This window comes from Chelon labrosus (genome assembly GCF_963514085.1).
Source record: "Chelon labrosus genome assembly, chromosome: 7".
Classification (NCBI taxonomy): Eukaryota; Metazoa; Chordata; class Actinopteri; order Mugiliformes; family Mugilidae; genus Chelon; species Chelon labrosus.
This window is the reverse complement of record NC_140343.1, coordinates 10,222,577-10,242,964: the sequence shown is the minus strand read 5'-3', so window position 1 is coordinate 10,242,964 and position 20,388 is coordinate 10,222,577. Positions and strand designations below refer to the sequence as shown.

Below are 20,388 nucleotides of genomic sequence, written 5' to 3'. Positions count from 1 at the left end.
TCTTCCTAACTTCTTCAACTACAGTCATAACTTCAATTACATAATAATTAAGATGACAAGAACAAACAATAAACCCTACGTTACTCCTAAGTAAAACCCATGAATGTGACTACTGTGCACATCTAATTTACTGATCTGTCCCTGTCTACTTCCAGTTCCCTGTGTACCTCAGCTGTCGGACGTGGAGATCGACTGCTTGACAAACTCAGCGTGGGTGATGTACGATGAGTCTGCCGGTGCTGAAGACTACATTGTTGTGGCGACAGACAGCCAGGGTAACGACATGACGTTCGAGTGTAACTCCACATCAGACGGGATGTGTGCTCTGCCGCCGTTAACGTGCAGCCAGAATCTCACCTTTACCCTCATGGCCCAGGATCAGCAGTGCACCAGCGCACCCAGCAATGCTATCACAGCTGAGACAGGTAAATGAAAAATACGACAAGTGTATTAATTTAAATCTATTTATAATCACATGGCATAGTTTGCTGTATAGGTGTATAAATGGTTGACACCCAAAACACTAAAACGTTTTTTCTGAGCTTTATTTGCTGTATTTGTGCCTCTTTCTCATTTATACACTTTGACTGCAATATGATAGATGATCATTTTTTTTTTGTAGTGATAAAAGGACACATTTATGGTTCATGCAGGATGTCTCTAAAAGTGTGTCTCTTTCCCAGCTCCCTGTCCTCCCGAGGATATCCAGGAATCAGTGTCCTGTGACAATGGTACAATCACCATCTCCTGGTCGGCTGTTCCCGGTGCAGTAACCTACACGGCCACACTGGAAGAATTAGATGGAAACAGCACGACCTGCTGCACCACATCAGACAATAGCTGTGATATCGCCGATCTGCCATGTGAAGAAATGTATATGCTACATGTCATGGCTGAGGGACGAACCTGCAACAGTTCACAGAGCAATGGGATCATCACCAGGACTGGTAAGATATATGCCTTGCATTACACATGTGGAAATACTCTCCTATTTACAAAAAACAAAAATAGAAAGAATTTAAACAAACACTTAGCTATTTACAGTGTTTATAATGTCAAAGGTAAACCCAACTAAGTTAACTGCTTTCCCTTGCAGCACCATGTGTTCCCGAGAACCCCAAAGCCAGTCTCAGCTGCAGCAACAATGTGGCCTCCGTGTCGTGGAGCAATGGCAGGCTGGGGCAGCTTTATACTGTGAACGCAATGAGTACCGACGGCCACGTGGACGAGTGTGAGTCGCCGGCGAACCAGTGTGATCTGACAAATCTGCACTGCGGACAATACTATACAGCAACTGTAACGGCAGAGGACATGGTGTGCAAGAGCAAGCCGAGTTACAGTGTGATGATCAAGACAGGTATTTACTTTATCTACTGAAGAAACTGCTTTATCTTTATTGACAACTTTTTACAAGGAGCATAAATTATCCAGAGCTGCACCCCACGAATGATTCTCAAACTTCTAAAAAGTTTTAATCCTCTAAACCTTCACTCTGTCTCTTCTAACCAGTGCCGTGCACTCCTGCAAACACCTCATCTATGATGGACTGTGAGGCCAACACTCTGATCGCTTCCTGGTCCGAGGGCGCGGGAGCTGATTCCTACATCGCCACATTGGAGGACAGCAGCGGTCACAGCACAACCTGTCAGGGCACAACGGAGGGCTCCTGCAATGTGACAGGACTTGGCTGCGGTCAGATCTATCATGTCTCTGTGGTCTCCTCTGATGGGTACTGCGACAGCCCACCAACTCCTGTTGTTGACACACCTTCAGGTAGGATAGAGGGAGAAGGGATGACAGGTTGTCATGGCCTTGTTTTACATATTTTTTGGTTCGTTGTGTCTATTTGAGTTGAGAAGTCTTGAAAACTCTCTCTTAAAATATATTTTAGAAAAGTTAATTTTACTCGTCCGTCTCTCAGCCCCCTGTGAACCGAGAAATATCAAGGCACTGATGGACTGCTACACGGACACGGCCGTGGTGACTTGGTACCCGAGTGCTGGAGCTTTGTCCTACGTGACCGTTGCCACCACGGCGTCAGGTCACAACGTCACATGTGAAGGCAACACAACCAGCTGTGAGATGGAGGGTCTGCTCTGTGGTGAGACCTACTATGTGTCTGTCAAAGCTGTAGGAGAGACCTGCAGCAGCGTCGGCCACATGACAGGACACCTGGTCACCGGTGAGTAACACAGCATGATGAAGTCTTATCATTTAAAAAAAAAGTAGAACAAACCACCCGTGATGTGAGATTAATTTATTATTTATCCCCCTTCTCCTGCAAAAAGCTGCTTGATTATTTATGATGTTGAATTCCTCTGTTTGTTTTTAAACCACACCTTAATGTGCTGTCTTTGTCTCATTTTCTCCATCCTCTCTTTTAGGGCCTTGCATCCCTGAACACATCACCACTCAGTACAGTGTGAGCATCGGCCAGGTGCAGTGGGACATGACTGCCGGTGCTGATTACTACACGGTCAGAGGGGAAACCGACCAGGGCCTCATGGTCTCGTGTATTACCAACGACACCTATTGTGTACTGTATAACATGGGCTGTGGCCAGATGTACAAGATCAAAGTCACAGCACACAACCATGTATGCAAAGATTTGGCCATCTCTACCGAAGCAGTCATGATTATTACAGGTGAGCATGACATTTCTCTGTTGGAGATAAGAGTTATCTTTGAAACTGGACTGGTATTTAACAGTTGAGGATGTTTTTGTGTTGTGTTGAGTCTAAAGCAATCAAGTTGATCAACAAAATCTTCTGTATCAGACCTATTTAGACCTATTTGCTTACTCAGTACTGCTTCAAAACTACCAAACTATCTCTAAGTCCAACCTGTCAGTTATGAAGATTTGCTGTTTTCCTTTTGTCCTATATGAAAGTAAACTAAATTTCTATAGCTTTTAGCCTCACAAAACAAGAAACTAGATCTCATAAAGACTATTTAAGGGAATTGAATATTTTATTAGTTTTTGTGTTTTTTCTGATGAAACCTAAAACCAGCGTCCACTCTGCATCAGCCTGTTCTGTCTCTTTTTCTGCTCTCAGAGCCTTGCCCGCCCAAAAACGTGGAGACAAACGTTGAGTGTCAGAACGGCGAGGGAACCGTGACGTGGGAGGGCAGTTCGGTTGCTGTGGGCTACCAGGCTCAGCTCGCTGGGCGTGACGGGCACTCACTGTCCTGCTACACCAACGAGACTTTCTGTGACGTACAAGGCCTCCACTGTGGCGTCATCTACCACACTAGTGTCTTTGCTGTCGGGAGGACCATCAACAGCAGCAGCTCTACCACTGTCCTGCTTGTTGCAGGTACTTTGCACTCACCCGCCGGCATCATTTTCGTCTATGGCTATAAGATGTCTTATGTGCGCATATTTTGTAATGCAATACGCACATGTGCAGTTTGATTTAAGTTAAGTCAGAGCTTTCGGACTTTTAGAGCAGCTACTTCTATGTACTGAAGTTGAAACTTGAATAGTACCTATAAGTTTGAGCCCTGTACAGTATGAAGATCAACGTTTCCTTCCGTCTTTAGCTCCGTGTGCAGCTACAAACGTGGCAGCTACCTTGGACTGTGACAACAACACGGCTGAAGTCACCTGGAGCCCGGCCGATGGAGCAAACTCCTACATAGTGACTGCTGTAGCAACAGATGGCTACCAGGATTCCTGTGAGACAGATGAACACCAGTGTGATTTGATGGCACTGGAGTGCGGGCAGATGTATACCATCACACTCACAACCATCAGCGACCACTGCCAGACTGAGACGCACACCAATGTCACCTTCAGCTCACGTGAGTCGAGCAGCATCTCGTACCAGTGATCACATTTATTCTACCTTCAGAACTAGACCTTCATCACAGATCTTTCTTTAAACATGTCATCTAGGTCCCTGTAAACCAAAGCGCGTTGGAGTGGACATGCAGTGTGGGACGGGTACGACTCTCATGTATTGGGAGGAAGAAGAAGGAGTGGAGATGTACATAGCTACTGCCACCTGCAGCATGGGAATGACAAAGGAGTGCAACTCCACCAACTCCACCTGTCGGTTCTCTGACTTGCACTGCGGGGAAACCTATGAACTGACTGTAACTGCATACAGTAACATGTGCTACAGTGAAATCAGCAGCACTGTGGAGATTCAGACTGGTAGGTGACGTTACCTTTAACTGATTCCCTGGTCTGAAAGATTTGGTTTTTAATTATAGATGGATTGGCTCATTAAATAACAATTCTCGTTTATTCTGATTAAAATGAAATTCTAAAAAAGCTGATTATAGGGTCTGTATTTTCCCTACAAATGTTTTATTTTAAAAAAAATTTGAAATTATTTGAGCTTTTTCTTAAAACTATAGAAACACAATACGTAAGATGTTATATATAATGAAACCAGCTATAAACGACCTGTTCAAGAACTTCCATTTCCAGGTTTTTCTAGTTTTCCTTTATTTATCTTTCTTAAATATTTCTGTCTGTCACCCAGATCTGTTGAATTATGGTATCATACTGTCTTTGAAATTAATTTTGAACACATTTGTGTTTTAGACTGTTGCATTTTATGGATTAAAAGATTGATTAATCAAGAAAATGATTTTTAGATTACATACAGTACATACAAGAACATATTTAATTATTATTTTCATTATTAACACATCTGCATATTATTTTTATAATTGATTGATAATTTTATCCATAAAATATCAAAACAACATTTACAGTTCTGTTCAAAGATATTCAATTTAAAATATTTTACTATTCAAATTTGCTATTTAATCTAAAGTTAAAAACAGCAAAAATGTCATCTGAGCTCAAATTAAACCTCTCAAAGGATACTAATGTGACATTTGTGTCGTCTTGTGTCAGAACCCTGCCAGCCAACTGACCTGACAGCCAGCGGCTCATGCCAAAACGACACAGTGATGCTGGATTGGTCTGAGGCCAAAGGGGCATTACTGTACGTGGTGACGGCCACTGGAGACCTGGGATACAGCAATTCTTTCCAAACCAACGATACAACAATAGAGGCTGAGCTGCCGTGTGGGCAACTGTTCACTTTCACTGTCTTAGCTCAAGATGATAAGTGTGACAGTCCCGTAAGCTTGCCTGACCAATTCAAGACAGGTACGTGTGTTATTTATATTTTCGCCTCAAACTCCATAAAGTGAAATGGCTTTTGACTCGACCATTCACCTTCTCCTCAGGTCCCTGCATTCCTCTGCACGTGCAGGGTTATACACACTGCGAGGACAGCCTGGGCTCGGTCAGCTGGGCCATGAGCGACGGAGCAGAGTCATACATGGCGATCGCAACGGGACAGGACGGCCACACGCACGGATGTGCCACCAACACCTCCAGCTGCACCTGGGATGACCTGCACTGTGGCGAAGTGTACACCGTTCACGTTGTTGCCATGGATGAAATGTGCACCAGCATGCCGAGCAACAGCACTTCAATACGGATGGGTAAGAAATCAAACTAACCTGGAATTTTATAGGCAACATATGATTCATTTGACATTTTATAAGGAAATAATCAGCAGATTAATCAATAATGAAAATGCTTCTTATCAAATCTAAACCTCTGTGTTCTCTTTTTAGCTCCATGCATACCCCAGAACTTGAAATCATCTCTCAACTGCACTACAAAGGTGACTTTTTCTTTTTGTAACTGTCTCTCAAAACATTCCTGCTCTGTAAATAATAAGCAATGTGGTATCTATCGTTTCTGCTTGGTGCAGTTATTATATTGTAATCTTTTCCTAAGGTTGGATCATTGAGCTGGAATGTCAGCGAAACTGCAGACTATTACATCGTGACTGCAGAGACCAACGGTGGCCACAGAGTGCAGCTGAGCACCGCCGACACCTGGACGTTCATTTCTGAGTTCCAGTGCGGTCAGGAGTACTTCCTGTCCGTTCAGGCGGCAGACTCTGTGTGCACAAGCCAGCCCAGTCAACCTTACAAGCTCAAGTCAGGTAAAGTCCTACAGTGACAAACACAGGTCAAAAATACACTTTATAACACTGATAATAAACCTTGTCAAAATTAGGGCGCTCCCTCCTCATCCCGCGTTTTCTCCTTCCTTCCCTCAGAGCCCTGTCCGCCCACCGACGTCTCCAGTGTCATGAACTGCATGTCCAACATCGCTGTGGTGTCGTGGACTGGCTCGGCCGGGGCAGAGTTCTACACCGCCACCTTAATGCTGCCAGGTGGCCAATCAAAGAGCTGCTGGTCTGACAGCACTCAGTGCAGCATGCCGAACGCCGTCTGTGGAAAGAACTACACCGTGACTGTTGTCGCCTCAGACAAGCAGTGTGACTCTGATCCCAGTGAGGCCGACTCGCTGCTGTCGGGTGAGAGTTCATTATTATTTTTATCTTGTTTTATTCTTATTTTATTGAATGTGCGTAAATAATTTAAAGGGACCTTCTGGGCCTGTTCTCTTTTTTTATGAACATCATATTCAATGCTATTTGTATTTTTTACTTTATTTAAACTTATATGAAGACTCAAAGCAGTTAATATGTATAAAATATTAGTCTTGTTGGAAAATGTTTCTTCTTTATGCTTAGCTTTTTTATCTGGATTATTCAACATACTTAAATCTCCTGTCCCTTATTCTTTTATCCAGTGCCTTGTGTTCCCACTGATGTGGAAGTGCACATTGACTGCCCCAACAATCAGGCCACTGTGTCCTGGAGTGCCAGCGATGGGGCTCTGTCTTACAAAGTGACGGCACGCAGCACGCAGGGAAATGTGTCCGCCTGTGAGACTGAAGACCCAATGTGTACTTTGACCGGCTTGACCTGCGGACTGTCTTACTCTGTCCAAGTGGTGGCACAGGATGATATCTGCTCAAGCCTGCCCAGCCCAGCTATAAAGTTCAACTCAGGTAGAACACCTGGATTTTAATGAATCTTTTGCATGACTGTCAGGACGTCTACATTTGTACTTGTCACCGAGTTATTGCTCTGTTAACTCAAGTCCTCTGTTACTTCCCTCCCTCTGTCAGTTCCCTGCACACCCGACATTGGCTCAGTGGTTCTGGACTGCTTCACCAACTCAGCCCTCTTAAACTGGGCCTTCGCCGAGGGCGCCTTGCACTACACTGCAACAGCCCAGACCTCCAGTGGCCATGTTTCCACCTGCACCTCCAACTTTACCAACTGTGAGCTGAAGAACCTGCTGTGTGGCCAAACCTATAATGTGATCACTGTGGCTTCAAATGATCAGTGTGACAGCCCGCCCAGCACCTCACTGCAAGTGGAATCAGGTACATACAAAACAAAAGCATTTAAGCATTAGAAACAGGTTAGAGTTGTGACGTAAGGCTTTCCTAAAAAGCGCTTATTTCTAGATTTAAAAAACAAAAAAAACATGACAAGCAGCTTATTTGCTTCTGTACATCTGCATTATAAATATCGACTGCTCTCTGAGGCATGCCTAATTCTAGTACGTGTCTAAGTACAAAACCGCCATAAGTATTACTCATTACTCCTCAGTGATCTCTTTCATACTCTCTCTTGTGCCCACCAGTGCCTTGTCCTCCCACGAATGTTATGCCTGTACTGGACTGCGCTACGAACACAGCGCAGGTGGAATGGCAGGCCAGCGGTGGGGCCGACTCCTACATCGTCCAGGCGTTTGGTGTGCAAGAACACGAAACTGGCTGTGAGACGGACTCGGAGTCCTGCATCCTCCCAGACCTGCTGTGTGGCTTCACCTACAACATCACTGTGATTGCAGTTAACAGCGTGTGCAATGTCTCGCAGAGTGACATGACGCAGCTGCAAGCAGGTGAGGATACCTTACATGTTGGGGCCTGGGAGTGCGATTGAAAGCTGTGTTACAGATTAAGCTACTTTAAAAACTAATTATTTAAGTAGCACTTTGTAATTTTGTGATTTTCTGCGAACTGCTTGACAAAATGAGCCGATCCATCCAAACTAGTTGATGTTCTCTGGAGAGCTGCTATTTATAATAATTACTAGTCGTATCTTTCCATGATTATTAGATCTGTATTGAATAAAAATGTTTGCAGTTCTGAAAAATAGTTATCTCTCTATGTCCTTGCAGTGCCCTGTATACCTGAACAGGTGGAGGCGCGGGTGGCTTGTGAGTCTGGGGCTGTGGCGGTCTCTTGGGAGCCGAGTAAAGGAGCGTTGTCCTACATCACATCTGCCCAGGGCAGCGGTGGCTATGCTTCAACGTGCAACAACACTGAGACAACTTGCGTGTTGAGCGACTTGCTGTGCGGCCTCAACTACTCAATCACTGTCAGTGCTTCAGATGACACGTGTAGCAGCGCCGAAAGCTACGCCGTGGAGATCGGCACAGGTAGAATCAATGTTTAATTTGCGTGTTTAAACAATATTAGACATCTGTGATGAACATAATTATTCCATTTCAGAGCCATATTGATGCCCTTCTTTATTCATACGTGTCTTTCCGCAGTACCATGCGTACCACAGAACGTAACAGCAGAGATGATGTGCAGCAGCGACACAGGTGTGGTGTCATGGGAAGAAGGAGAGGGCGTGTCCTCCTACAAGGTGCAAGCCATGGGACCCAACGGTCACAAGGCTGAGTGTTACAGCACAGAAAGCAGCTGTGAGCTACCCAACATGCATTGTGGCCAGCTCTACAACGTGACGGTCACAGCTCGGGATGGACGCTGCGATAACAGCCGTGCCTACCTCAACCTCCAGTCAGGTAAATATGTAAAAATGAATGGTGTGTTTTAAGAGGTGGGATGGTTTCAAGAATAATGACAGTTTTTCAGTTTGGGGTCAGTTTACTACTAAAAGTAAATATGTAGACGTAAAGAAATGTAATTACTAGAAATGTAAATAGAAGCAATTTAGGCAAATAAATTTGAACATATACTTATCTTGTAAGTATTAGGGTTTCTTCTAATTCAGAATGCATTTCTACTTAACGTGGGTCGTGTTTCCTCTCATATATTCTCGTTATAAAGCTACAGTACCTCAACAAACTTCTTGCTTTTTTCTTTCTCTCTTTCTCAGCACCTTGTATTCCAACCGCCGTCAAAGCTTCTCTCCGGTGCCACTCAAACTCCGCTGCAGTGACATGGGAGCCAGCCAGCGGCGCGCTCTCCTATACTGCAGTGGGTGTAACAGCAGACGGAAGTCACCGCAGTGAGTGCAACAACACCATGACGTACTGTGATCTGAGCGACCTGCAGTGTGGACAGACCTACAACGTGAGCGTGCTTGGCCAGGACGAGTCCTGTTCCAGCATGGAGAGCGACAAGTCTTACGTGCGGACAGGTATCGTAAACTCACTCGTTAAGGCTTGTTGTGACTTTCTAAGATATAGAAGGTGAAGGTGATTAGTGTCAGTTTCTGAGTTTGAAGATCTCTTCTGTTTCCTCTTTTTTTTGTCCCTTAGCACCATGTGCACCCCAGAACGTTGTTGTCGATTCACAATGTGATGAAGGTGCTATGACCGTGTCCTGGTCCCCCAACCCTGATGCCCAGTACTTCCATGTGGCGGCGGTGAGCAACACCGGAGCGAGACTCTACTGCAACTCCAGCGGCACTGACTGCACTATAAGCAATCTGCCATGTGGACAGAGCTACAACGTCACCGTGCTGTCTGTGAGACACGACTGTGAGAGCAAACCAAGCCCCGTGGTACAGTCTCATTCAGGTAAACCTCCAGCAGTCAAACACGTCCAGTTTCAGATCAAAAGTCTACAGACTATGCCTACAGTAGATAAAAATAAGACAAATAACAGCAGCAGTACTTGTAGATTGAGACATGTGTCCAATTTTCTTTTTTCACTGCTCTTTATGTGTACATTTTTGCCTTGAGTTTTGATTTAACTCTCCACAAAGCATTAAAGTAACTCTACTGTATGGGGACAGATAAGGCCCTAACTGATAATGAATGTGTTTGTGATTATTGCTTGATATAATATGAGTAGGAATCATGTGGAGGCTGTTTGTGATTCTTTACTTTTATTAACTCTTTGTAATGTATATTTCCCTGCCAAGCTGCGTGCTCATTCTCTTGCCGTTCACCCTCCACAGCTCCATGCGTGCCCAGGAACCCTAAGGGTCGTCTGGACTGCGTATCAAACTCCGCCTGGGTGACGTGGGACGATTCAACTGGAGCAACCAGCTACTTTGCGCTGGCCCAGGCAGCCGACGGTCACAGCTCCAACTGCACTGCCTCCACCTCTCACTGCAACGTCCCAGATCTGGAGTGTGGGACGCTCTACATCTTCCACGTCACGGCTATCAACAAGGACTGCCACAGCAACCACAGCACCACCTTTGAGCTTGAGACAGGTAGACGACCAGAATCTGTACTCGTGATTTGTCAGCTGTGTGGAGTGTTTAAGCGTATTTTACACTTAATAAAGACAACTAAAAATGTTGTCCAGCACAAAGTGCTGTTAAAAACATCTAGGTTTGTTAAGCATTGTTAGTTCCACTCATCACAGCACGCGTTTTTCGTCAAATAGTGACAGTCTACACTTGCATTTGAATAACTGTTGCTCCAGTATTTCACAAAAAGCAAGAACTGGAGTAGAACATCTAAAATGAATCACAATTTGTGTTGTAAAACTTATTTTCCTCTTTTTTTATTTAAATAATTGATCAAATTCCTCCTGGGACCCATTGTACTGGTCCTGACCCCCAAATTTAAAACAGCTGGGTTTAGTCTTTTGTGTCATACATCATACAAGGTACAGCAAGAAGTCACATTATAATAGGATGATATGATCAGGCAGTGGAAATGACATGCGTCTTTTAACTATTTCCTATTGCTTGTGTTTTCTGAAGCTGTATTTCTTGGTACGTGTCCTCTCCTGCAGGTCCTTGTGCTCTGAAATCCATCAGTGCAATGACAGAATGCAACAGCGACACAATCCTGGTCGAATGGGAGGAGATGGTGGAAACACCCCTCTACCTGGTGACTGCTGAGGGAGACGACCAAAACCTAATTTCCTGTAACAGCTCCTCTAATTCATGCGTACTCGAGGACGTCCAGTGTGGCATGCACTATAGCATCATAGTATCGGCGTCTTCTGATAAGTGCAGCAGCCTCCGAAGCCCTCCAAAGAAGATTAAAACAGGTATTAATAAGTTCACCTGAATGAAGTTTTGAGTATTTTGAGATCTCTGTAGAGATATTTAATGTTATCATGTGTTTTTTTTAGCACCCTGTGTACCAGACAATGTGACAGTGGTGCCATCATGTCAGGATAATGGAGCTTCTATATCGTGGTCAAAGTCCGTTGTGGCCACATCCTACCAGCTCACAGCCACGGGACAAGATGGACACGTTACGACCTGCAGATCCTCAATGAGCAACTGCTCTTTGGCTAAACTTCACTGTGGCCAGATGTACAACTTAGTCATAACTGCCAGTGGGGACAACTGCACCAGTCCTCCCGCCACTTCCTCCTTCAGAACAGGTACAGCCCATGATGATAAGTTATTTTCTAGTTATTGTTTGTTGATGAATCATTCCAAATGTACGTTATCATCTACAGCAGCATCAGTTTAACTGAAGTACCACTTTCAATGACTTTTAACTGCATGCTAGTGTGTGAATAACAAAGAAAACAAGTTGCTGTCAACACTAGACTGGCAGAACCTACGTTAAATATGAATATGTTGCACAGCTTTTCAGATGCTTGGTAGCTGCCCGATGTTGTGTAAATTTTCATCCTTCAGGGAAATCATGCAAAGACAACAGTGCAAAATAATTCTTTCAAATCGTTGGTAACTTTTAAAAACTGTCTACATGCGTCTCTCTCTCTCTTTTCTCTCAGTGCCCTGTGGGCCTTCCAGTCTCGCAGTGGACGTTGACTGTGAGACCAAGTCCGCCTTCATGACTTGGAATACCACTGAGGGTGCTGTGGAATATTTTAGCTGTGCACAACCCATGGTTGGAGACGCTCTCTACTGTAACAGCAGTAGTCCTTCCTGCACCTTCGAGGGCCTGGAGTGTGGCGCCATTTACAATTTCTCTGTGCAGTCCTCTGACGGTGTCTGCAACGGCTCGTTTAGTGCACCGCTGGAGGCTGGAGCAGGTAACTATTATTACTATGAAGAACTACTGAATAACAATACTCACATTAGAAGTGCTATTTGTAGTCAACATACTTTATTTACATACTTAAAATGCTATCTCTTTCCTCTTCAGCTCCATGCCCTCCAGACCATGTGAGTGTCAGGATGCAGAGGATAGAACAGATGTACTGGGCCATGGTCTCATGGGACAAGGTCAACTGTTCTGACGTCGAGTACATGGCCAGAGTAATCGGTAAACTCGATAACAACCCAGAGGCCCTGATGAACGTCTCCTCTTACTGGCAGCCCAGGCCGTACTTTGAGTTCCCAATGCCTTGCAGCACAGCGTATAACATCACTGTACACTCCAGAAACGCAGCTGGGGAAAGTGAGCCATCCAGTGTCATCTCTGGAGTAACAGGTAATTTTAAATACTTTACTCATCCCTCACTGTAAATAGAAAGGAGTATTTTAGTAACCTTCGGTTCATCTGTTAACAGAGTTGTCACTGTTTCTTTCCTAGCCCCCTGTGCTCCACAGAATGTGAGATACTCCGGTAACACACAGTCCGCTGTGTTGTCCTGGGATGCATCTGTGTTTGCCACCAGGTACACTGTCTACAACGTATCGGGAGAAAGCCGCGTAAAGCTTTGCAACACCACCGGGCTCTCCTGCCAGTTGACCAACTTCACACCTGCCACCACTGAAGTGACAGCTAGCAACGCCGTAGGGGAGAGCAACCCCAGCCAGTCTATTACAGGTCAGACACAGGACTCAGCAACAACATCTCTCCATGAAATCATACAAATTTGACCCATGGTTGAAGACTTTAACTCCACATTGCTTTTTTGTGTTTCTGTCATTCATTCTACTAAATTCCCTAATGCCTGATAGTCTGTGAGCACTTTCACATTTACTCTGTTTGGTTCTTTAAAAGAAGGTTTGGGGACTGGTTTGTTTTTGTGGAGTAAAAACTAAATAAACTAACCACAGGACTTTGTGTTAGTTGATATTACAGCTAATATTTCTGATTGAATTCAAAAGCATAACTACTATTAAGGTGGTACAGGGCGACATCACAAAAACTGTTCATGAGCTACCTATCTGTATTGTAACTTCATGTTTAAATCAGTGTGAACACAAACCAAATGAGAGATAAAAAGAAACTGTTTTTCCCTTTGAACTAAGCTACAGGTGAAAAAACCTTAAGTTTAATACCTCACTAGATAACCTTCAGTTGCATCTGGTTGCGGTCCAGTTTACAATCACTGAGGCAAAACTAGTATCAAGTATTTTACTGCATCTTTACAGCTGCAACAGTAATCCTTATTGTGTATATTTTAAAAATCAAGCTTCAGACGTATATCTCATGATTACTTCTCTCATGTTCCTCAGGTCTTGTGGGATCTCGCAGAAGAAGAGATCTGCGGGCCCCTCAAGTCTATGCCAGTTTAGAAAAGGGTAAGTCCACTAAGGCATCACACGCCAGCTCCACTCACACTCTACATTTTCCCCCATTTTTTTAAATTCAAAATTGATATTGATGACCTGAGCTACCACGATGGGTTTCAACTTTGTTCTTCAAGAAAGTACAAAGGAGTCACAGAGGGTTTGTCTGTCTTTATATTCAATCCATGTTTCTTACTTGTCTCTCTCTGTCTGCCAGATCTCAAAATCCCAGAAGTGCTGAGTGTAACAGTAAGTGGAACTTCTTTGTCTGTGAAGTGGACGACGGTGAAGGACGCGACCGAGTACACACTCGTGATCGAGGAGGAGCAGAGAGAGGAGCAGGGCGGCCAGCCACCGAGAGTGAGAAGCGTGGAAGGCGACTTTTACACAGAGACTGACCTCAAACCCTGGACCACCTACTGCATCAGGGTGGCCGCCAAAAACGCCATCAACCAAAGCAACTACTCCTGGCCAGAGTGCAGAAACACTGGTGCCTCTTAATGAAACACACACACACACACAGAATCACTCACATAGACACTGGACTAAAGAGATTTACCATTATATGGGGTTCACAACTGTCTTCTCCGCTCAGTAGCATACATAATTGTTACAGTCTCCATCTCTTAAGAACAAAAATGTAAAAAGAAAGTAGTCACACCTGCGAAGCCACAACTACATTCTTCTGTTTGGGGTTATCTTACGTGTCACAAAGAAATGATCAAACCTGACGAGAAGCTTTAGATTTGAATGCTTATGAATCTTTGTTATCAATAGGTGGTAGTATTGCTGAAATTATATTTATCAAAAAATTGTTATATTTCTAGATTCTCCAGATGATTGTTAAACCAAAAGATGTAGTGTAAACTAATAAACTGATAATTTATCAAGCAATATTTTTAAAACCATGCAGTATATTTTCTCTTTGATGTACTATGTGACTTCTCATTTTGTGGACAGATATTTTTTTCTGGCTGTCACAGAAATGAAGGAATAAAAATTATCTGTGAAACATTAAAACACTATAGTCTCTTTCTTTAAAAAAAAAAGTGTGTGTGTGTGTAAATATACCACATTGCTTACTTTTAATTGTGTTCATAATTTAAAAATATTTCAGAATTTACAGCATATTTACAAAAGTTGACAAGTGGAAGTAGCAGTCGTATGTGTTCAATGTCCAGAGATTAGTTTATTGTGAGTTGAGGAGTTTGCTGGCCTGGTGGTAGAAACCAATAGCCATGTGAGCACTAATATGAACACTGTGTTCCCAACAGAAGCAGAAGCAAGAGTGTAGCTCACCAGGTATGAAAGAGTGCACACAATTTTACCCAGAAAACCACCCGACCATCATGACACAACCCAAGTCATGGTCAGCCAGCTTTGAGTGTGTGTGTAGCTGGAAGGGGAGCCTATTATTAGAGGGAGCCATCTCACAAATTGGTATCACAGCAAGACAGGAACGAAAAACAACACAGCTCATATGTCAAATGATGCCACGCATCACTTCCACGCAACATTTGTTTTAGATTCAAATTCTATGATATCCCCCGTTTGTCTAACCGAAAACATTGTACATAAGATGTTAGACGTCAAGGAATGTGTCCATGCCTGAAACGGGAGATGAAGATGACAACAATCAAGTTGAGCATCACAGTCAGCGGAGCGATGCGGTATTTTGAGAAGCACGATGGTACTGAGGAGGTCTTGCAGCTCTCTATATATCATCTCTCTTTATGTTCAACATTTTCTTCCCTGTTGCCTCTCCTCCATTCTTATTGACACCCTCCCTCTCATCATCTTGGTGTCCCCCATGCTCCTACTCATCAATTTTCCTTATCATTATTAAGATGGAGGCAAACATACCAGGCACATCTTATGCACGAGTCCCTTATATTAAAGCTGCCCTAAACAATATTCTTCATACATTGCAGATTTACAAAGTATTCAGACCAGGACGCCTTTTACTCACATTATTGTAATCAAATTACTGTAATCACAGCACGCCCAGCACCGAACAGCTGACAGACAGGCAACTGGTTGGATAATCACAGTGAATCATTTAGCTGGTAATATGTCAGATAACTCTCTCATAAGTTGAATTTAAAACAATTAAAAGGAGAGTAAACACTGTACTAACATTCACCAGGTGGGCACAGGTATGATACTGAATGAATGTCAACAATGAAAAGTGAGGGGATTACAAATAAAGTCAGGAAGATTCATCCTCTGAGGATCATGAACCCCTTTAAATTCGACGGTGATGATCTGTATTTGAAATTACTACATTTTTTTTTTTTAAAGAAATCTTGGTTTAAGAGTTGGACCAGTCAACCAACAGACTAAATGTCAATGATACTTTAAAATTTTGTAATTTACAAATTTTCTTCACCAATATTAATTTGCAGTACGAGTCACCGAGTCTTTGAAAACAGCGCCCTCTGGTGCGCGGCGGGCGGCACTAACCGACCGCTAACGCTAGCTAAAGATGCAAACCATGTTCAGTCCGCCGCTTCACAGGCAGAGACATCAATTTGTCATCGATTATATCAAGAGGAACAAACCCAAAAAGGTAGCCAACGTCTCAACGAGAAACATATTCACTTTTTACGATTAAACGTCTAAGCTAACGTTAGTAGGAGCAACGTTTTCTAACGGCAACTAAAGAAGCTAATGACGGTAGCAACGTTTTTCGCCGAGCCAATCAACGTTGATTGACGTAGCTACGCTAGCAAGCTACGTTAGCGCTTACTTAGCAAACTCAGGAGCATTGACCGTTAATGGCAGTTTACGTTAATAGAAGTTGAAATTACCTTTCTAGCTAGAGGTTTAGCTTGTCGCCTTTCTCCAGGTGGTGGATTTGGGCTGCGGGGAGTGCAGCCTCCTGAAAAAACTCAAGTTTCACCGTGAAATCCAGCTGCTGGTTGGAGTGGACATCAACGGCGCAAAAGTCAGAAAACAGATGTACGTATAATTATTAATAAATTGTGTGAATTAATATTTTTTGGCCTGTTGGTGTCTAGGTTGTGTATATATATGTACAGAGTCGCACAAATTACCTTTGAGTCCACGACTATAAATGTCACTACATCAAGCAACCTTAACATTATGACCTACTTGTGATTAAGTGATTAACACTGATTTCATGTCAGTGGTGGGGTATGTGAGGCAGCCAGGTTTGGTCATAAATGCTCATGTTACAAGCAATAAAAATGGACAAGTGGAAAGATTTGAACAACTTTGTCAAGGGTCAAATTGGGATGGTGCCTTGCTTAGTGCCAGAAAGTCATCCTTTGTGCCCTATGGGTTGAAGGCAAGGGGTTTTGTGGATCGGGCTTGTTCCCATCAAGGAAACTCAAATCAGTTTGGGATATTGGGGAATTGGGAGTCCTGGTCAAATCCTTTGGCCTTTTTTTCCCCCATGTTCTTTGGGCCGTGCCACACCACAAAACACTTTGGTGGTCGCATCGTCCTGCTCGGGGATGACAGCTGTCAGTGGTTTTAATGTTTTGGCTGAAACCTCTATAAACACCATGTCACCATGAGTCGGGTTTCTTGGACGTTTTAAATCCAGAATAGATAGCTGTGATTTCGACACTTTTATACTGTGTCAATGAATGGTTATCATTATTATTAATTAGAATAATTGCTCTGTTGAGGTGACCTCTTGATTCCTTTTATATGTTTTCTTCAGGCATGGATTAGCTCCAATATCAACCAACTATCTACAGCCCAGTTTTGATCAGCTGTACGTTGAGCTATACCAAGGCTCAGTCACGCAAAGAGATGCCCGTCTCAGAGGATTTGATCTGGCCACCAGTATAGAGCTGTAAGTGGCTGATTGACCGCCGTGGCCAGAAAGGATTACGTTCTTATTGTTCATCACATACCAGTATTTTTTGTTTTTCTGTTTCTTTCTGTGCCTTCATCCATCACTATGTTTCCCCTCTCTGGTTGTGTGCAGCATAGAGCACCTCACTCTTGCTGATGTGGAGCACTTTTCTGCAGTGGTGTTTGGTTACATGACCCCTACAGCGGTTATCGTCAGCACCCCAAACTCTGAGTTCAACGCTCTTCTCCCTGGACTGTCGGGCTTCAGACACAGTGACCACAAGTTTGAGTGGACCAGAGCTGAATTCCAATCCTGGTACAGTGTGATGCTTTAATCTGTTGTCAAGCAACAATGAATGCAATGAACAAATCTACCCATAGACGTATTTCCTTTTTGGATAAATCTTAACTGTGTTTTGACAAAATTTCATCCCTCCTCAGGGCTCTGAAGGTGTGTTCGGAGTATGGTTATGACGTGGAGTTCACTGGTGTTGGAGAGCCACCACCCGGCCAGCGGGAGAGTGTCGGCTTCTGCTCCCAGATCGGTGTGTTTCACCGGCTTGGTGGGAGAGATAGCAGCAGCATGTTATTTGGTGATGGTGCAGAGGATGTCTTTTCATACACACTGGTGAGTATATTTCTTTGTAGTTCTCTAATGTGTCAGGCCTCCTGGTGGACCAATACTCATAGTTGCTTTCCATTTAGCTAATACCCCTTTTTTGCTTGCTGCACTTCTCAGTTTTTCTTTCATTGTGGCTATACTGTACAGGACTTTCAGTTTAAGCAGCATCTTTGCAGAGCATAGGAGCAACTTTAGGCACAATATTGAGCTGAAGGGCAATTCATTTATTGTAGTTACATGTGAAAATAGACTTCAAGTCAGTTTTAGCCTGGCGTATAGCATAAGTAAAACTCAAGCTGTTACGCAGCATGTGTCAACAGCTGCAACGAGAAAATGGGAGTGTACTTTGAGCTTCTCTCTGTGGGCTTGAAAGGAAGAGACATGAGCTCTTTATTTTGAGATGAAAAATAACAGAAGTGAGTGTAAGGATATGTATTGTTTTATGATGATTCATACACTAATCAGTTTTATTTTATGAATAAAAATCAGCTCTCCAAAGCTTACACTTTACACAAAAATAATAATGTTTAGATGCTTCCATTGCTTCCTGCTGTTCTTTTGAATGTCCTTTTCGTTTTAATGGACCCTTAGTTCCTCTGAAGAATTGATTGATGTTTAGTGATTCCACTGTTTCTTATACCTAATAAAAAATGAAAGTTATTAAATATACTTTATGAAGCAGTAGTATTTTGAGTTGACAGCAGGCTTAAGCTTTACTGACCTCTGTTGGTGGCTGCTGAAAACTGCACAGAGATATAGGTCTTGACACCAGTTGCACCGCAACCCACACTGATTCTCCCTTAATACAAAGTTTAAACGTCAGATTATTCTACACCTTTCTGCTAATTTTGCTGTAAAAATCCCGTTTCGGAGTGTCCAAGTTAGTAAAGGTTTCTGAGGCAATCTATGAATGTGATCTGATATTTTGATCTGCGTCTGTTTTTATCAGCTGTTTAGTATAAACTACCCCAGCCTGCGTGACAACAACATCTTGCGCAGGGTCCTGGTGAGCGAAGTGCTTTACTGTGCAGAAAAACTGAAGAATCTGTGGATGGAGGAGAAGTCTGGTGAGGGTGAGGATGCTTCTACAATGTGTCAGGGTGAAGGAGGAGAATTTCTCTCAGAACAGCATGAGGAAGAGGAACTAACAGGTGGACAAATATCTAAATTTAAACATATGAAATGTCTGTAATTGGCAGTAGTGACATATATAAAATACATGTTCAAACTACAGCGTGTGGAGAAGAGATGAACAGTCCAGTGGAGCAGTGTGGGAGAGCCGTGTCGGATGACGGAGAAGGGGAGTATGATGATGATCTCTGGACAAACGGCCAAGAAGGAGAGGGGGCCTGTTCATTCAACAGGTGTGTTTTTCTTAATGAGGAAGCATTAGAACCATTTTGGAACGATTCATGAGCTGTCCCAAAAAAAGTCTGCATTGAATTACCTTTTTGTCTGTGTGTGTGTGTGTGTGTAGGTGTGTTTCTGTACCGCTGGATGAGCTGTTCTCCTGCTGCTCTAAAGTCAGTGAACTGAGTGGAAGTCTCAGTAATCTCAGACTGCTGCTGATGGACAGTCCTGAAGTTAAACTGAGCCAGGATGGCTCTGCTGTGCTTCTAGATTACCAGGATGCAGGTAATGTTTAATCAGATGTGTTTGTCTTTTATCAATTAGCTAGGAGTGTCTTGGAGCCACCACACTGAGCTTCAATACCACCTATGGTTGATGATACGGATGGTTCATACATTTGTATAGCTATAACACTTACATAAGCATATAACCTTTACTGGCCAGAACTTCAACAGCAGTGACACAGTTAATTAGGTCTCACGTTTGTCAAGTGCAGTATCAAGGTTTGCCCAGCAGATGTCGTCAGTTTGACTTTTATTTCCTGCTCCTCTGTTCATTGCAAGACTCACTGAATTGAATGGCATTGTATTTGTCCTTCATTTATGCTCTTAGAGCGAGAAGAGGAGGAGACTGACAACAATTTTGAGGACAGTGGCTATGCAGAGGCCAGCCAGTGTTCCTACACTACTGAGCAAGAGGAAGACTGGGAGGAAAATGTTTGATCTGGAGGATGCAGATTTGTTGTCAGGACAAGAAGGTGACTTGTTTAAAGTTAGACATCATCAGAATAAATAGTTTCCTTTGGTTACAGCTTAACAGTAGAGGTTTCATTAAAAAAAAATGTATGAAAATGAGACCTGAACTACTGAAAAAATAATCCACATGTATTTAGTAAATAAACCTCTTAAATGTGGAAAAAAAAAAATCATATTGTCATTGTTGCTCATTATACGCAAGTTAAAAGAAATATGGACACGCTGAGCTTTTTAAACTGTTTTATTCAACAGTGCAAGGTAGACATTTGAAGCATCCAGTACACTTGTTAAGGAAGCAGATGTTGGCCGAAAGAACAAGTCTGTA

At 43.2% G+C, this 20,388-nt stretch overlaps 2 protein-coding genes across 3 annotated transcripts in view; both read left to right on the top strand.

Annotated features, from left to right (window-relative positions):
• Positions 1 to 14,765, top strand: part of fndc7b (fibronectin type III domain containing 7b) — a 34,482-nt gene extending 19,717 nt beyond the window's left edge. The window contains exons 31-59 of the mRNA XM_084548251.1: positions 156 to 425; positions 684 to 947; positions 1,097 to 1,357; positions 1,510 to 1,773; positions 1,922 to 2,182; positions 2,385 to 2,645; positions 3,057 to 3,317; positions 3,544 to 3,804; positions 3,899 to 4,159; positions 4,874 to 5,131; positions 5,212 to 5,472; positions 5,608 to 5,657; positions 5,774 to 5,984; positions 6,102 to 6,362; positions 6,641 to 6,901; positions 7,022 to 7,282; positions 7,546 to 7,806; positions 8,086 to 8,346; positions 8,464 to 8,721; positions 9,036 to 9,299; positions 9,421 to 9,681; positions 10,065 to 10,325; positions 10,856 to 11,116; positions 11,201 to 11,458; positions 11,819 to 12,079; positions 12,193 to 12,480; positions 12,583 to 12,819; positions 13,455 to 13,520; positions 13,726 to 14,765. Coding sequence (XP_084404377.1) covers positions 156 to 425; positions 684 to 947; positions 1,097 to 1,357; positions 1,510 to 1,773; positions 1,922 to 2,182; positions 2,385 to 2,645; positions 3,057 to 3,317; positions 3,544 to 3,804; positions 3,899 to 4,159; positions 4,874 to 5,131; positions 5,212 to 5,472; positions 5,608 to 5,657; positions 5,774 to 5,984; positions 6,102 to 6,362; positions 6,641 to 6,901; positions 7,022 to 7,282; positions 7,546 to 7,806; positions 8,086 to 8,346; positions 8,464 to 8,721; positions 9,036 to 9,299; positions 9,421 to 9,681; positions 10,065 to 10,325; positions 10,856 to 11,116; positions 11,201 to 11,458; positions 11,819 to 12,079; positions 12,193 to 12,480; positions 12,583 to 12,819; positions 13,455 to 13,520; positions 13,726 to 14,009 — 7,148 coding nt within the window. The 3' untranslated portion in view covers positions 14,010 to 14,765. The remainder of the gene's footprint in view (positions 1 to 155; positions 426 to 683; positions 948 to 1,096; positions 1,358 to 1,509; positions 1,774 to 1,921; positions 2,183 to 2,384; positions 2,646 to 3,056; positions 3,318 to 3,543; positions 3,805 to 3,898; positions 4,160 to 4,873; positions 5,132 to 5,211; positions 5,473 to 5,607; positions 5,658 to 5,773; positions 5,985 to 6,101; positions 6,363 to 6,640; positions 6,902 to 7,021; positions 7,283 to 7,545; positions 7,807 to 8,085; positions 8,347 to 8,463; positions 8,722 to 9,035; positions 9,300 to 9,420; positions 9,682 to 10,064; positions 10,326 to 10,855; positions 11,117 to 11,200; positions 11,459 to 11,818; positions 12,080 to 12,192; positions 12,481 to 12,582; positions 12,820 to 13,454; positions 13,521 to 13,725) is intronic.
• Positions 14,766 to 15,909: 1,144 nt separating this feature from the next.
• henmt1 (HEN methyltransferase 1) lies at positions 15,910 to 20,224 on the top strand. 2 transcript variants are annotated; one of them, XM_084547907.1, is made up of 9 exons: positions 15,910 to 16,077; positions 16,357 to 16,469; positions 17,200 to 17,334; positions 17,470 to 17,652; positions 17,778 to 17,964; positions 18,908 to 19,031; positions 19,193 to 19,322; positions 19,436 to 19,593; positions 19,921 to 20,224. In XM_084547907.1, exons 1-9 carry the CDS (start codon positions 15,994 to 15,996, stop codon positions 20,028 to 20,030), a joined length of 1,224 nt encoding a protein of 407 aa, XP_084404033.1. In that variant the 5' UTR covers positions 15,910 to 15,993; the 3' UTR covers positions 20,031 to 20,224. The 2 variants fall into 2 exon arrangements, with proteins under 2 accessions (XP_084404033.1, XP_084404032.1); XM_084547906.1 differs by having other exon boundaries at positions 15,912 to 16,077; positions 18,908 to 19,109; positions 19,921 to 20,223.
• Positions 20,225 to 20,388: the final 164 nt, after the last annotated feature.

Bases quoted from the DNA above. Each gene is read 5' to 3' on its own strand.
- henmt1 (XM_084547906.1), top strand. From the start codon at position 15,994: ATGCAAACCATGTTCAGTCCGCCGCTTCACAGGCAGAGACATCAATTT. The intron at 17,335-17,469 runs GTAAGTGGCTGA...GGTTGTGTGCAG, and splicing joins CTGGCCACCAGTATAGAGCT to CATAGAGCACCTCACTCTTG. The intron at 17,965-18,907 runs GTGAGTATATTT...TGTTTTTATCAG, and splicing joins ATGTCTTTTCATACACACTG to CTGTTTAGTATAAACTACCC.